Source organism: Salvia splendens, chromosome 1, assembly GCF_004379255.2.
Source record: "Salvia splendens isolate huo1 chromosome 1, SspV2, whole genome shotgun sequence".
Lineage (NCBI taxonomy): Eukaryota > Viridiplantae > Streptophyta > Magnoliopsida > Lamiales > Lamiaceae > Salvia > Salvia splendens.
Window position 1 is genome coordinate 45070791 of NC_056032.1, and position 11846 is coordinate 45082636.

At 40.1% G+C, this 11846-nt stretch overlaps 3 protein-coding genes across 3 annotated transcripts; 1 reads left to right on the forward strand and 2 right to left on the reverse strand.

Moving 5' to 3' along the window:
• Positions 1-1210: 1210 nt before the first annotated feature.
• Positions 1211-4126, reverse strand: LOC121755238 (protein PLASTID MOVEMENT IMPAIRED 1-like). Its single transcript, XM_042150518.1, has one exon. The coding sequence runs from the start codon at positions 4015-4017 to the stop codon at positions 1432-1434; it is 2586 nt and encodes an 861-aa protein (XP_042006452.1). The 5' UTR covers positions 4018-4126; the 3' UTR covers positions 1211-1431.
• Positions 4127-5716: 1590 nt separating this feature from the next.
• LOC121801777 (cysteine protease XCP1-like) lies at positions 5717-7186 on the forward strand. Its single transcript, XM_042201200.1, has 4 exons — positions 5717-6198; positions 6292-6527; positions 6608-6748; positions 6857-7186. Exons 1-4 carry the CDS (start codon positions 5730-5732, stop codon positions 7070-7072), a joined length of 1062 nt encoding a protein of 353 aa, XP_042057134.1. The 5' UTR covers positions 5717-5729; the 3' UTR covers positions 7073-7186.
• A 685-nt stretch (positions 7187-7871) lies between these two features.
• LOC121755247 (AT-hook motif nuclear-localized protein 10-like) lies at positions 7872-11463 on the reverse strand. The gene is made up of 6 exons (XM_042150527.1): positions 11325-11463; positions 10287-10849; positions 9581-9633; positions 9099-9230; positions 8402-8563; positions 7872-8326 (listed from the first exon to the last, which is right to left on the reverse strand). The coding sequence occupies exons 2-6, from the start codon at positions 10822-10824 to the stop codon at positions 8099-8101; spliced, it is 1113 nt and encodes a 370-aa protein (XP_042006461.1). The 5' UTR covers positions 10825-10849; positions 11325-11463; the 3' UTR covers positions 7872-8098.
• Positions 11464-11846: the final 383 nt, after the last annotated feature.

Genomic DNA, 11846 nt, shown 5'->3' on the forward strand with positions numbered 1-11846 from the left:
AAGTTTTATTATTTTTTAATTTTGCCGCTTTGACTTCTTTGTCCGATCTATTACGGTCCACTAAAAGTTATGACATTTTAAATTTCAAATTTAAATTTCAAATTTCAATATCTAATTATTATATACTGTTTTAAAAAATACTATCCAGTAAGAAAGAATATGCTTCATTGCCACTTCAAATCGAGTGTACACATAAACAATTCAGTCTTTTTCTAAAGTCGAATATACAAATTATTTAAGTTGGTAGTGACATGTACTATATTATAGGAGAATACATTGGAGTATAATTTAAAGTAATGTATAGATAAAATACTTAATAAAATATAAAATGGATATCGTTTGCATTAAAAAACCAGTCATTGTCACATGGTAAAAGTTTGTTTTTTTAGATAAGTCTTCAAGCTTGCATTTTAGTCCACTACTAATTTGACAACTTTGACAGTCTAAATACATATTTTTATTTATTTCATTATTAAAATGGCATATTGCTGTATTAAAATGTACTGTGTATTTTATTAATTTCTAGTAGTTATAAGACAAATAGTACTATGTTAATCAAGATTAATGGAGTTTTGTTGTCACTATGCAAGCCCATGGGCCTAATCTCATAAAAATATAACAATTGGGCCTGATAAAAGCCTCTACAACGACAATATTGTTTGAATGGAGTAGATTCCATTTTGCTTATAATAGAATTAACATTCATTAAATTTAATAAATAAATTGCGTTAATTTGTAAGTCTAAGGGAGATATGTATTCATTAGAACAATTTTAAATGTTTTATTGAGTAACTGAAACGAGAACGAGGGATCGATAAAACCACAGTGATATTCTCGTCGTTCAAAAAGGTTCCATCCTCTAAAATTAATTAGTGATAGGAGAAATGACTTATAGTATTAGATATTTAAGTCACATCAATTGAAACAAAATACGAGATCGAAACACGACAACAATACAATAGTCTATATAATGCACAATATCAAACTAATATCTTGTTGCATTATCATACTTTTAATGCCTTTCCAATATAATTACACTATATATTCTCTATAAAATGCTAATATATTGGAAATCATTCATCCACAATGCATCAGCAAAATGTGCAGCAGAATTCAAAGTTTGCATGAAATTGTGATAAAGTTATTGAGCAAAAAACATAACATTAGCAATCTTATCCACTTTCAAAAACCTAAAACAAAAAAAACATAGTAGTGGCAAAATTATCTTCCTATAGAAATGCAACTTATAACAAATTTTCACAACATAAATTTCAGCAGAAAACTATACTATAAAAACAGAACCAGCAATCCTTCTTGTATACAGAAGCAAATTATTCCAAATTTCCAAAATAAAAAAAAAAGCTATATGACCAAATACTATGTAAATTGAAATCCAACCTAACACAAACAAAATCAACAAACTCACATCCCTCACTTTGTGTTGAACTTCACATCAGGATTCCTAATAGGCTTGAGCCACATATCAGCCATGATCCGCGACGAGACGCTCCACAGCGCGTCCGGCCCCTTGGCACCCCCTCGTCTCCCCTTCTTCCCGGCCTTCCCCATCCCATACGCCACGAGCCACTGCAACGCCGTGAGCCTCTGCTTCTCCGTATCCCACCCCACCCTCGCCCCTCCGCTCCTCACCTTCATCCCCCCAACTTGCAAACTCGACACCTTATACCTCCTCTCCCCATCCTCGCTGGTGTCGTTGGTGCACGCCTCAGCGTGCACCAACACCACCATAGGCCCCCCGACCCCCTCAAACTGCCTGATGGGGTCGCGGAGCTGAACCAAAACCACCACCGTGATCGCCTCCGCCTCCATACCTCCCCCAATCCACTCCTCCACCGCGACGGCCGAATCAAAAACACCCACACCACCACCATCACTAAGAGGCGAAACCTCAAAAGGCGCCTCGTCCTTAACGACTTCCGCTTGGATTTTAAGCGCGTCCACGGCCATATCCTCGATCTTCTGCAAACAAAACCCGAGAAGATAATCGACCGTCACCCCTTCCTCGCTCACATTCCAAATACCGCTCGACACCCTCTCCCTCCTCCCGCTGCTCATCATCGCGGCCATGGACTTCACGGCCGCAATGGTCCGCGCAGCGCTGGAGGAGGCGCCCTCCTTGCTCCTCCCCTGTATGATCGCACTCGCGATCCCCTCAAACGCCACCTGCTCGGCCGTCTTCCCACACAGCTCGTCCAACGCCATCGACGACAGCAGCCTACTCGACAGCCCCTCAAGGCCTAATGCACCCATTTTCTGAAACACCTCAAACCCTCCCTTCTCTGACTGAATCACCATTGGCTTAGACACCTGCATTGCTAGCTTCGGCGTCTCCTTCCTCCCGAAAACCACGTTAAACGGATTCGCAGACGCGAGATACCCCCCGTTTCTCGTCTGCACGACGCAGCCGAGCCCCTTGCCTAAATCCGGCAAGAAAACCTCTGCCTTTTTTCCCTCCTCGTCCTCGTACGCGTCTTCCAACTGCAGAGCCTGCATCCGAGCATCCTCGTATTTGGACTCGTTGTCGTCGTCGTCGTTGTCATCACCACCACCTTCAAGCATTGAGAGAAACTCTCTAGTCACTTTATCCTCATCTGCATCTAGTGCTTGTGATCCTGTCTCCTCATCCAATTTGAGTGCTTTCTCATCTCCCATCAATGATTCAAGCGCCTTGATTTGCTGAGCTATGGAGTCAAGCTCATTCAATCTTGTGAGATGGGATTGATCTTGGACAACAACTTCCTTAACAACCTCACTTGAAACTGATCTTTTGTCTGAGCTCTCCTCACTCTGTTCTTCCTCATCTTGGATCTCAACTCCCTTATCCTCCACCTCAAAATCAATGATTTCGATATCTTTGTTGTCATTGTTGTTGTCTGTTTTAGCTGCCTCTGTCTTTGCCTCCAGTTGGACTGGAGGCAAAGGCAGGGGCGTGGCTTGAGGAGCCGGCTCGTCAAGATTCAGGTCGTCCATAGGGAGATCTTCCGAGCCGGCTCCTAATTGGGAGAGTCCTCGACTAGTCATCCTTGGGCTAGGCACGCTGAAGGATGACTTGGACTGCTTCCGGGCAAAAGAAGGCGAGTGGGTCTGGGCATTCCCGGACTTCTGGCCTTCTGCCTGGGAGTAAATCCCAACGCCTCCATCTTTTTCCATGATTTGGAAGCCTAGTTTCAAAACTAGCTCACCACCTTTAGCCTTTCCAGAAAGGCTAAAGTTGGTGTCCCATTGCCTGATTCTCGTTCCTTCCAAGCTTTTTTCAATGGACTCTTGAATCAAGCCACTCAGGTCAACTGTTTTCCTGCCAAAGTCCAGCTCGCCGGCGTCGAACGCGGCCACGTAGATTAAGAACGGCCGCGGCTCGAACTTCATGTGGGTCCCCCTTCCAGCCGCCGGGGTGTAGTAGACGTGGCTCCGGATGAAGAGGGTCTCCTCGAAATCTGCGGCGCCCTGGGAGACTCTGGAGGGCATGGTCTGGACCCCGCCGTCTCTGGTGTCCTTTTTCCGGACGCAGACACAGAGGCGGAGCCCGTTCATCGAGGTCGGGAGGCCCTGGGCCGCCACGACCTCAACGGAGAATAGGCAGCTCAGCTTTTGCATGCCTATGTGAGTTAGTGCTCTTATAGGCTTCCACTTCCAAATGCCTTTTTTCTCGGGAGTAGTGGCAGCAATTGCAGTGGGAGTTTCGTCGCTAAATAGGCTCTTTTGGGACTTGATGGGGTCTTTGGGGTGGATGTCCTCCGTGTCCATCTTTGACCTAGACCGCCATGGGGACAGGGACATCCGCCTCGACCGGGGTTTAGGGTTGAGGTCTTCTTTGTCCGGTCCAGTCTCGCCAGACGAGATTGGAGGGACGACGGACTCCCGGGGGAGGACTAGGGAGGCGGTTCTCCGTGTTGTAGTGGATGACATGTGGGATTGGTATAGGGAGTCGCTCAGGTCCTCCAGTTCCTGGAGGATCTGAGTGTTGGACTTTCTCGAAGTTGGATAGTTTGCTGCCATGATTCGATCTGAGATTTCTTGTTCTTCTTCTTTTTCTAAAAGGAAAATGGTTGGTTTGTTTGTGAGAATTTATGGCTTTGTATTTTGTTTTTGGGTTGGAAAAGATGTGTGGAGGTGTGATGATAAGTTGATGGTTGTTTGTGAGCCAGAAATTGGCTTTGGTTGTTTGTGTGAAGGATAAGGGTTCAACGTTGACATGTTGTGTTTCTCACATGCTTCGGAATTTACTAGATGACAGAATTTAAGTGGAAAGAATAGACAGAATTTATTGTATTTCATTTCTTTGTTAGTTTTATTTTGCTATCTACTTCTGGCAAAATCAATAATGATACAAGGATTGTGAATTTTAGTAGGAAAAGAGGAGCATTAGATATAGGAACTTTAATCGTAATTGGCTAGATACATCACGTGACAATATATCCAGACCTCTAAATTTTTCCTCGAATGATTGAGCCTTGTCAGATTATTATTACTAGAAAAATTATGATATTTTGCTCATAATTCATATACTTTTATCTCCAAATGAATGAAATCCTATTTATAATTATATGGAGTACTTTCCGATTCTAAAGGTAGAAACACACGGATTTATAGGATCTATAAATGCGGCCAACTTGTAAATATATAATCTCCAAACTTCATTAATTTTACCCAAATATAATACCTCAAATTAAATTTCAAAGTCAAGAAAATGGAAGGACAAGTTCAGCTGAGGAGAGAAAATCACGAACAGGAACACGAACACGAGCATGAAAGAGTGATCGAAATGAAGGATTTGCCATTAGAAAGCAGCCCACACCTCAAGTGTACAGATTTGGAGAACTACAAAATGATGTTAGGTTACACCGCTGCCGCCGCGGTGGCCCAAGGCCAACTCTCCCACCAAGAAGATGGCGCCACCGCTACCGGCGATGGTGGCGGAAGCCATATTTCACAAATAGAAGCTGATGCTATTGAAAGGAAAATGAAGTGATTGATAAAAAACTTATTGATGTATGATTAATTTATATTTATGTATTATTTTTTTTTGTATATATTATTGATGTATGATGTTTTATTATACTACTAATATACAGAGTAATATTTCTTTTAGAGTAATAATGATATATTTTCCTTGTTCCATCATAATTCAGATAATATTTTGTAAGAGGATTAATGGATGAGTGTTTAGTGAACTAAGTGGAGACAAAAATAAATAAACTAAGAATAAATAAGAGACAAAACAAAATAGATCATTGAAGAAAAAAGTAAAGAAATAGAATAAAAAACTAGAGATAAAATTAAATCTGATAGAGAATAAAATAAAATGGTTTGCATATATTGATTTTATTATTAAAATGACTCAACTACGTTGTGCAGTACCTAAATTGCACCTTTTTCACTTGTCTTCCCTCTCGTCACGTTGTTTCTCCGAGGGGAAGATTCCGTCCAACCGTGACGAAATCTTTAAATACCTAAAATTATCTTTGCTTACCAAATAATAGCATCATGTGTTTCATCAGATGATTATTGATCAAAACATAGAATTTCACCAATGCTTTGATTGAAAGCCTGTTCATATAGAATTAACCTTAAAGTCTCGGTATAGTCAGCCAACATTTTTTTTTAATCAAAAGCAATATGTAATAAAATATAATTATTTTACATGTATAAATTTCTCAAGAATCTCCATTGTTTTTCATCATCTTCTCATTCCAATTCTAGCAACAACCATGGCTATTTCTCTAAGTTCCAAGCTATTTATTCTAGCCGCTTTCGTGCTATTCTATGCCGGCACCACAGCCTGTGCACGTGAGCTCTCGATCGTGGGCTATGAGCCTGAAGATCTCACGTGCATCGACAAGCTCATCAATCTTTTCGAATCTTGGCTCGATAAGCATGGCAAGATTTACAAAACCATAGAAGAGAAGTTGCATAGGTTCGAGATATTTAAGGATAATTTGCACCACATTGATGAGAGGAATAAGGTTGTTAGCAACTATTGGCTAGGGTTGAACGAGTTTTCGGATTTGAGCCATGATGAGTTCAAGAAAATGTTTTTAGGTCTCAAATCCGACCAAATTCCCAAGAGAGATGCGTCTCTTGAGAATTTCAAGTATAGGGATTTCGTGGATTTACCTAAATCCGTGGATTGGAGGAAGAAAGGAGCCGTCACACGGGTCAAGAACCAGGGTCAATGTGGTACGTTCATAACATTTTTTTATTACTTTGTGTGATAATTTAAATTTGATTTATTTCGTAATAATTCAAATACTCAATCATAATGCAATGCAGGAAGTTGTTGGGCGTTTTCGACTGTGGCTGCAGTAGAAGGGATCAACCAAATTGTGACGGGAAACTTAACCGAGTTGTCCGAGCAAGAGCTCATCGACTGTGACACGGCCTACAACAATGGTTGCAACGGAGGCCTAATGGACTACGCGTTCGCCTTCATTGTCTCCAACAACGGCCTCCATAAGGAAGACGACTACCCTTATCTCATGGAGGAAGGCACTTGCCAAGAAAGCAGAGTAAGTTTTGACCTATTTATCGACAGTTGGAATGTTATTTTGGACCCATTCCTAAGCTAGCAAGTTACATTTCAATGTAGGATGAGGCGGAAGTTGTGGTGATCGATGGCTACCATGATGTGCCAAGAAACGACGAAAATAGCTTCTTGAAAGCTCTTGCAAACCAACCCCTGAGCGTGGCCATCGATGCTTCTGGGAGAGATTTTCAGTTCTACCACGGGGTAAGTATTGATTATCAACTGTATAAGTCGTCATTATGAGAAAAAAAAAGTTTGATATGCTTAGTAATCAATCGATCAAAGTAAACGGTGTGCCTCGACTTTTTGCAGGGCGTGTTTGACGGGCTTTGCGGGACAGATCTCGATCACGGAGTCGCGGCCGTTGGATATGGCACGAGCAAAGGATTGGACTATGTGATAGTGAAGAATTCGTGGGGGGGAAAATGGGGTGAGAAAGGATTTATAAGGATGAAGAGAAACAATGGGAAACCAGAAGGGATGTGTGGTATCAACAAAATGGCCTCATTCCCAACCAAAAGCCATTGATATCGATTGAAATTTTTTCCTAAGTGTTGTTGTTGTTATTTTCTTCCTTTTCTCATTATCTTTGATGTTATTGTTGTTGTGATGTTCAATGAATAAAACTAGTTGATTGGAAAAGTGTATGTTTTTTAGTTTTATGTAACATATTACTCCCTCCGTCCCGCACTACTCGCACCTTTTCTTTTGGGCACGGAGATTAAGGAATGAGTGATAGACAAAGTCAATAATTACGGTTGTAGGTATAAATTGTTACTAAAAATGGAAACAATGCAAATAACTTGGGACGCCCAGAAAGGAAATAAGTGCAAGTAGTGCGAGACGGGGGAGTACATGAGAAAACTGCGTAAATAGCTACGATGATAAATGATTACTTTTGGCAAATTGCCCATTCATGTATAATCATAATATTACACAAGTATGTATATTTACTATGGATTGTTATTCTATGGTTAAATCCAGATAACAATTAAGTGTGAGAATTTCAAAGAGAGTCGACACTCGACAATGCATCACCAATTAATTTTGGCTCTGCACTTGAATTGGAAATTCACTTCTAAATATACTTATATACCAACTTCCTTTATCACAAAAGCAATTACCTTCAACATTAATGTTAAGATGGATGTCTTAAATATTTACACAACTTAAACCATCTGATTTACTAGAATGTCAATATCATCGATGACATTACTTTGCCACTTCAACTAGCTACGATGACATCAATACACCGGAAACTGACAACCATGTGAAAAATCGAAAACTACGTGAAAGTTCGTGTATTTCGACGAAAGACGAGCACGAATTTGTGAGCAAATTAAGAAGATTAAACTAGGAGCCGACTAAGAAGCGTTTTTACAACAACAAATGAAAATCAAGAATCATCAGTTGGGTAAGAAGTAAGAACCTAGCTGCTCTACTGCAATGCATTGCGAAAAACTAAATAAGGAATCCCATGTTTCAGTCTCTATCAGAAAATAATATTACACCAAATCTAATGTCACATAATCTCCAGAAGCATTTTGCAACTACTTATTTCCATGGAATACCTGACATGCCCTGTGTGATGTTGTACGCGCCCGAGCTCAAATTCAGAGGACTTGCCGCCCCACCTGAGGATTCGCTGGGAGTCCCTCGTGATGGCGAGCTGCTACCACCAGCACCAACTTGGCCTTGGTTCAGTCTTGGAGCTGATGAAGGCTCCATGTAGTTTGTCGGGGCTTGCCTCTGAATGTCGGGCATGAAGCTTCCCACTATAATCTGGAGAAAGGAGACCAATTGAAGCAGGTTTCTTTAAATTATAATGGACGCACTTTGTCGAGTAAGTAGATTGACCTGAGCAGGGGATGCTGCAACCAGTAAACCGGCGACACAGCCACCCATAATGCTTCCGTCAGGATGAGCTAAAGTAACACTCAACCCACCGGTTCTGCTTTTCTGACCGGCAACTTCAGTCAGTATGAATGATCCAGAGAGGGATAAAATTTCAAACCGACCCTACGCAGATTGAATAAGAAAATTAAACCAAGAACAGAACAGCAAATGCTTATTCAAGATGAGGAGTTACATAGTGATATAAATGCAACAGCCATGGAAAAAGTTCAAGCAGAACAGTTATGATGGCGTCTAAATGAAGTGTGAACTAAGTTGGACAGCTTTTCCCTCTAATTTGATTATAAGTGCAAGAAGTAAATTATAACCAGGAAATTAGATAATGCCTCAATAAGAACATTTATTTAAAAAAAATCTAAAAAGTAGTGAGAGTCTAATCTAGATTTGCACAACCGGATGAAGCATCAGAGACTCATTCAGATAATGTTGGTGTTTTATAAACCAATTATAGAGGCTAAAAAGTAAATCCATGCGAAGAAATTTAAGTCATTCATTTCACATGATTAAAGATACCTTTAGGAAGCAGTGGATACATTTTGAATTTGAAATAGAAATTCTAGGACAGAAATGCTTAAAATGAAACATCCAGAACAATATGGAATGCAGATCACATAAATATGGAAAAGAAAAAAAGTAATACCTCAAAGGTGGCAGTTCCACCAGATGATGTTTGCTGAACAAGTGCTACCATAGATACGGTCCCGTTGGCAGAGAGAACACAAACTCCCCTGGGTCCATTCTGGCAAATGGCCATTATCTTCGAAGCAATGTCCTGTAACAAGTAATGCTCAAGTTCAGTACTATTTTGAATTGATACTTCAATCCATTCTGCTTGACTTCCAGAACCACAAAGCACATCATGGCATCTGCCAATCGAAAACATCATGGCATTCGTCATTCGAAATTTTGACAGGCATACATTTTATTGCTAGATCCAACTCTGACCGAAATGATAACAGATGCCAAATGTGCTATGGGTATAAGGTTGCCAAGCTACACAACCAGCAAAGTGATATAACAGTTTAGTTTAATTGACCAACTTTGATTGGAAACAATGAAGCTATAAAGAGGGAAAGGATTCTCAAGAAAACAAATCAATAAATCAGAAAAAAAATATTTAACCTCTCCAGCAGTTACATTGAGAACATGTGGTACAAAACTGATACCGGTTGAACCTGTATGCAGAAATATCAGTAAGCAGTTAACAAAATGACAATATGAATAAGAACTACTACAATTCAGATAGGAAAATAATAAATAATGCTCCAATAGAAAACAAATGGAAATATCACCCCCAATAAGACAGTAGAACTACATTGTATGTTCCCTGTTACAATAAGATCTTCACTAAGCATGTCTGACAAATAAAAGTGCAGAACAATTCGGCAACAATACAGAAAGCTAGAAAAATACTACACAGACACGATAGAATAAGTATAAGATCGAAAAAAAATTCTAGCTGGAACACAGGGGCATGCTGGTAAAATTCACTAAAATTAAAATCTTAGACCTGGATATTGGTTGCAGTTTTAGATTCAGCAACCAAGAGTGATTACTACTATAATCTATGCATTCTACCAAATATAAACTGAAAGAAGAAAAATAGAAACATCACAATAAATATCAGAGCCACAAATAAGTTATGATGTGGTCCAAGCATGTAATCAGAATCCATCATATAATATAATTAGTATATATATAAAACATGCTCCCACATGGTGACAGTCATACCTGAGAATTTTTTTATACAAAATAAATATTTTATTGAAAAGATGATAACTTTTTCACAACAACATTTATAAATAACAGAAACTTAGGTCCAAATTACCTAAAGCTTGGCCGTGCTGCTTTACTTTATTCCTCGAACCACGGGGCCTGCCTCTGGACTTCTTGGCCGTGGGCGAGCCCGACCCGTCAATCCCCGGCGGCACGCCCTCTGTAGATTGAGGAGCAACTGCTGGAGACAAGAAATTCTGCTGCTGCTGCTGCTCGTGCTGCGGTATAACCGCATTAGGCGAACCCAATGGAGCGCTGATGCTGCCATCGGGACCGTACTTCCTTGGCCGGCCCCTCTTCCTCTTCTGTTCGGTGGAGGATAGACTTATCAAAGTGGCGCCAGCGGGAATAGACTGAAACGACGGTGGCGAAGAGCCCACCACTTGCCTGAATGCGCCGCCGTCAGAGTTCATAAAGGACATGTGCATTTGCTGGTCCAGCTGCGGCTGCGAAGTCGCCGGGTTCATCACCAGCGACGGCGGCGAGCTCATGCTGAATTGCTCCCGATTAGCCATCGACGGCGGCGAGCTCATGCTGAACGGCTCCCGATTTGCCATCGCCGGCGGCGTCGGTTCAAATGATGCAGACATTTTTAGCCCTAATTTCCAAAATTAACTGAGGAATAGAATTGCAAATCATCATTATTAGATGCTGAAGTAGATGTACAGGGAAACTGGTTTAAATTAAAGCTCGAAACCCTAACCATTGCCATTTCCAGCAATTACATTCAATTGAAATTAAAGCAGAGGCGCAGTAAATTTTCAAATCAATAAAGCAATTTGTTTGGAAAAACAGGAAAAAAGGTCAAATTTAGAAACGCGAAACTGAAATTTGAAAAAAGAAACACAGTTGAGAAAAAACGGAAACAGCTTTTTAGATATAAAACCTACGAAATTCAGCACAATTCACCAAACTCACAAACGGATCGAGCAAAAATACCAAAAAACTATCAAAATTACACCTCGGCAAACAGAAACAGTTCCTCAAAATTCGATATTTTCGACCATGTTACGAATAAAATAGCACCTAGAAAATCAGACAAATTTCAGAAAAAATCAAGAAAATTAGAGAAAAATCACCAATATCTTACCAGGAAATTTTGAAATTTTTCAGCGGCAACGGAAAAATAACAAGAGCTGAAACAAGGCGGCAACGAATTTACCAGGAATTGTAAGTAGAGAAATAAATTAGGGTTTTTGCAGAGAAAAGCTTTTCGTAAATAAATGCGCTTAAATAATATTTTCTTCGAAAAAAATAAAGGAAAGGAAAATCATCATTACGCCGTCGTTTTAACTTATTACCCTACACCTAACATTTTGTTTGAATGTAATTCGCCAGGAGCAGTGAGCCAACTTGACAGCTGGCAGCTGGGCCTAGCAAGTAAGTTTGGATTCCTACTCTCTCGCGCGTGTGGTTAAGTATATTGTTTCCTTTTTTAATGGGCTACTTTTTTTGGAATTTGAGTTGGATTAAATTATTAAAGAAATTTTAAACCGTATAATCCAGCCCAATTACATAACTAGGTTTCATTATATTTTTTTAAGGGGACTTACTATTGTATGTATAAATTTTCCAACAAATTTGGGCACTTATACAATTTAATTTAAGTATT

Bases quoted from the DNA above. Each gene is read 5' to 3' on its own strand.
- LOC121755238 (XM_042150518.1), bottom strand. From the start codon at position 4,017: ATGGCAGCAAACTATCCAACTTCGAGAAAGTCCAACACTCAGATCCTC.
- LOC121801777 (XM_042201200.1), top strand. From the start codon at position 5,730: ATGGCTATTTCTCTAAGTTCCAAGCTATTTATTCTAGCCGCTTTCGTG. The intron at 6,199-6,291 runs GTACGTTCATAA...AATGCAATGCAG, and splicing joins CAAGAACCAGGGTCAATGTG to GAAGTTGTTGGGCGTTTTCG. The intron at 6,749-6,856 runs GTAAGTATTGAT...GACTTTTTGCAG, and splicing joins ATTTTCAGTTCTACCACGGG to GGCGTGTTTGACGGGCTTTG.
- LOC121755247 (XM_042150527.1), bottom strand. From the start codon at position 10,824: ATGTCTGCATCATTTGAACCGACGCCGCCGGCGATGGCAAATCGGGAG. The intron at 9,634-10,286 runs GTAATTTGGACC...TTCTGCATACAG, and splicing joins GCAGCACGGCCAAGCTTTAG to GTTCAACCGGTATCAGTTTT. The intron at 9,231-9,580 runs GTTAAATATTTT...TACTTGTTACAG, and splicing joins TCAATGTAACTGCTGGAGAG to GACATTGCTTCGAAGATAAT.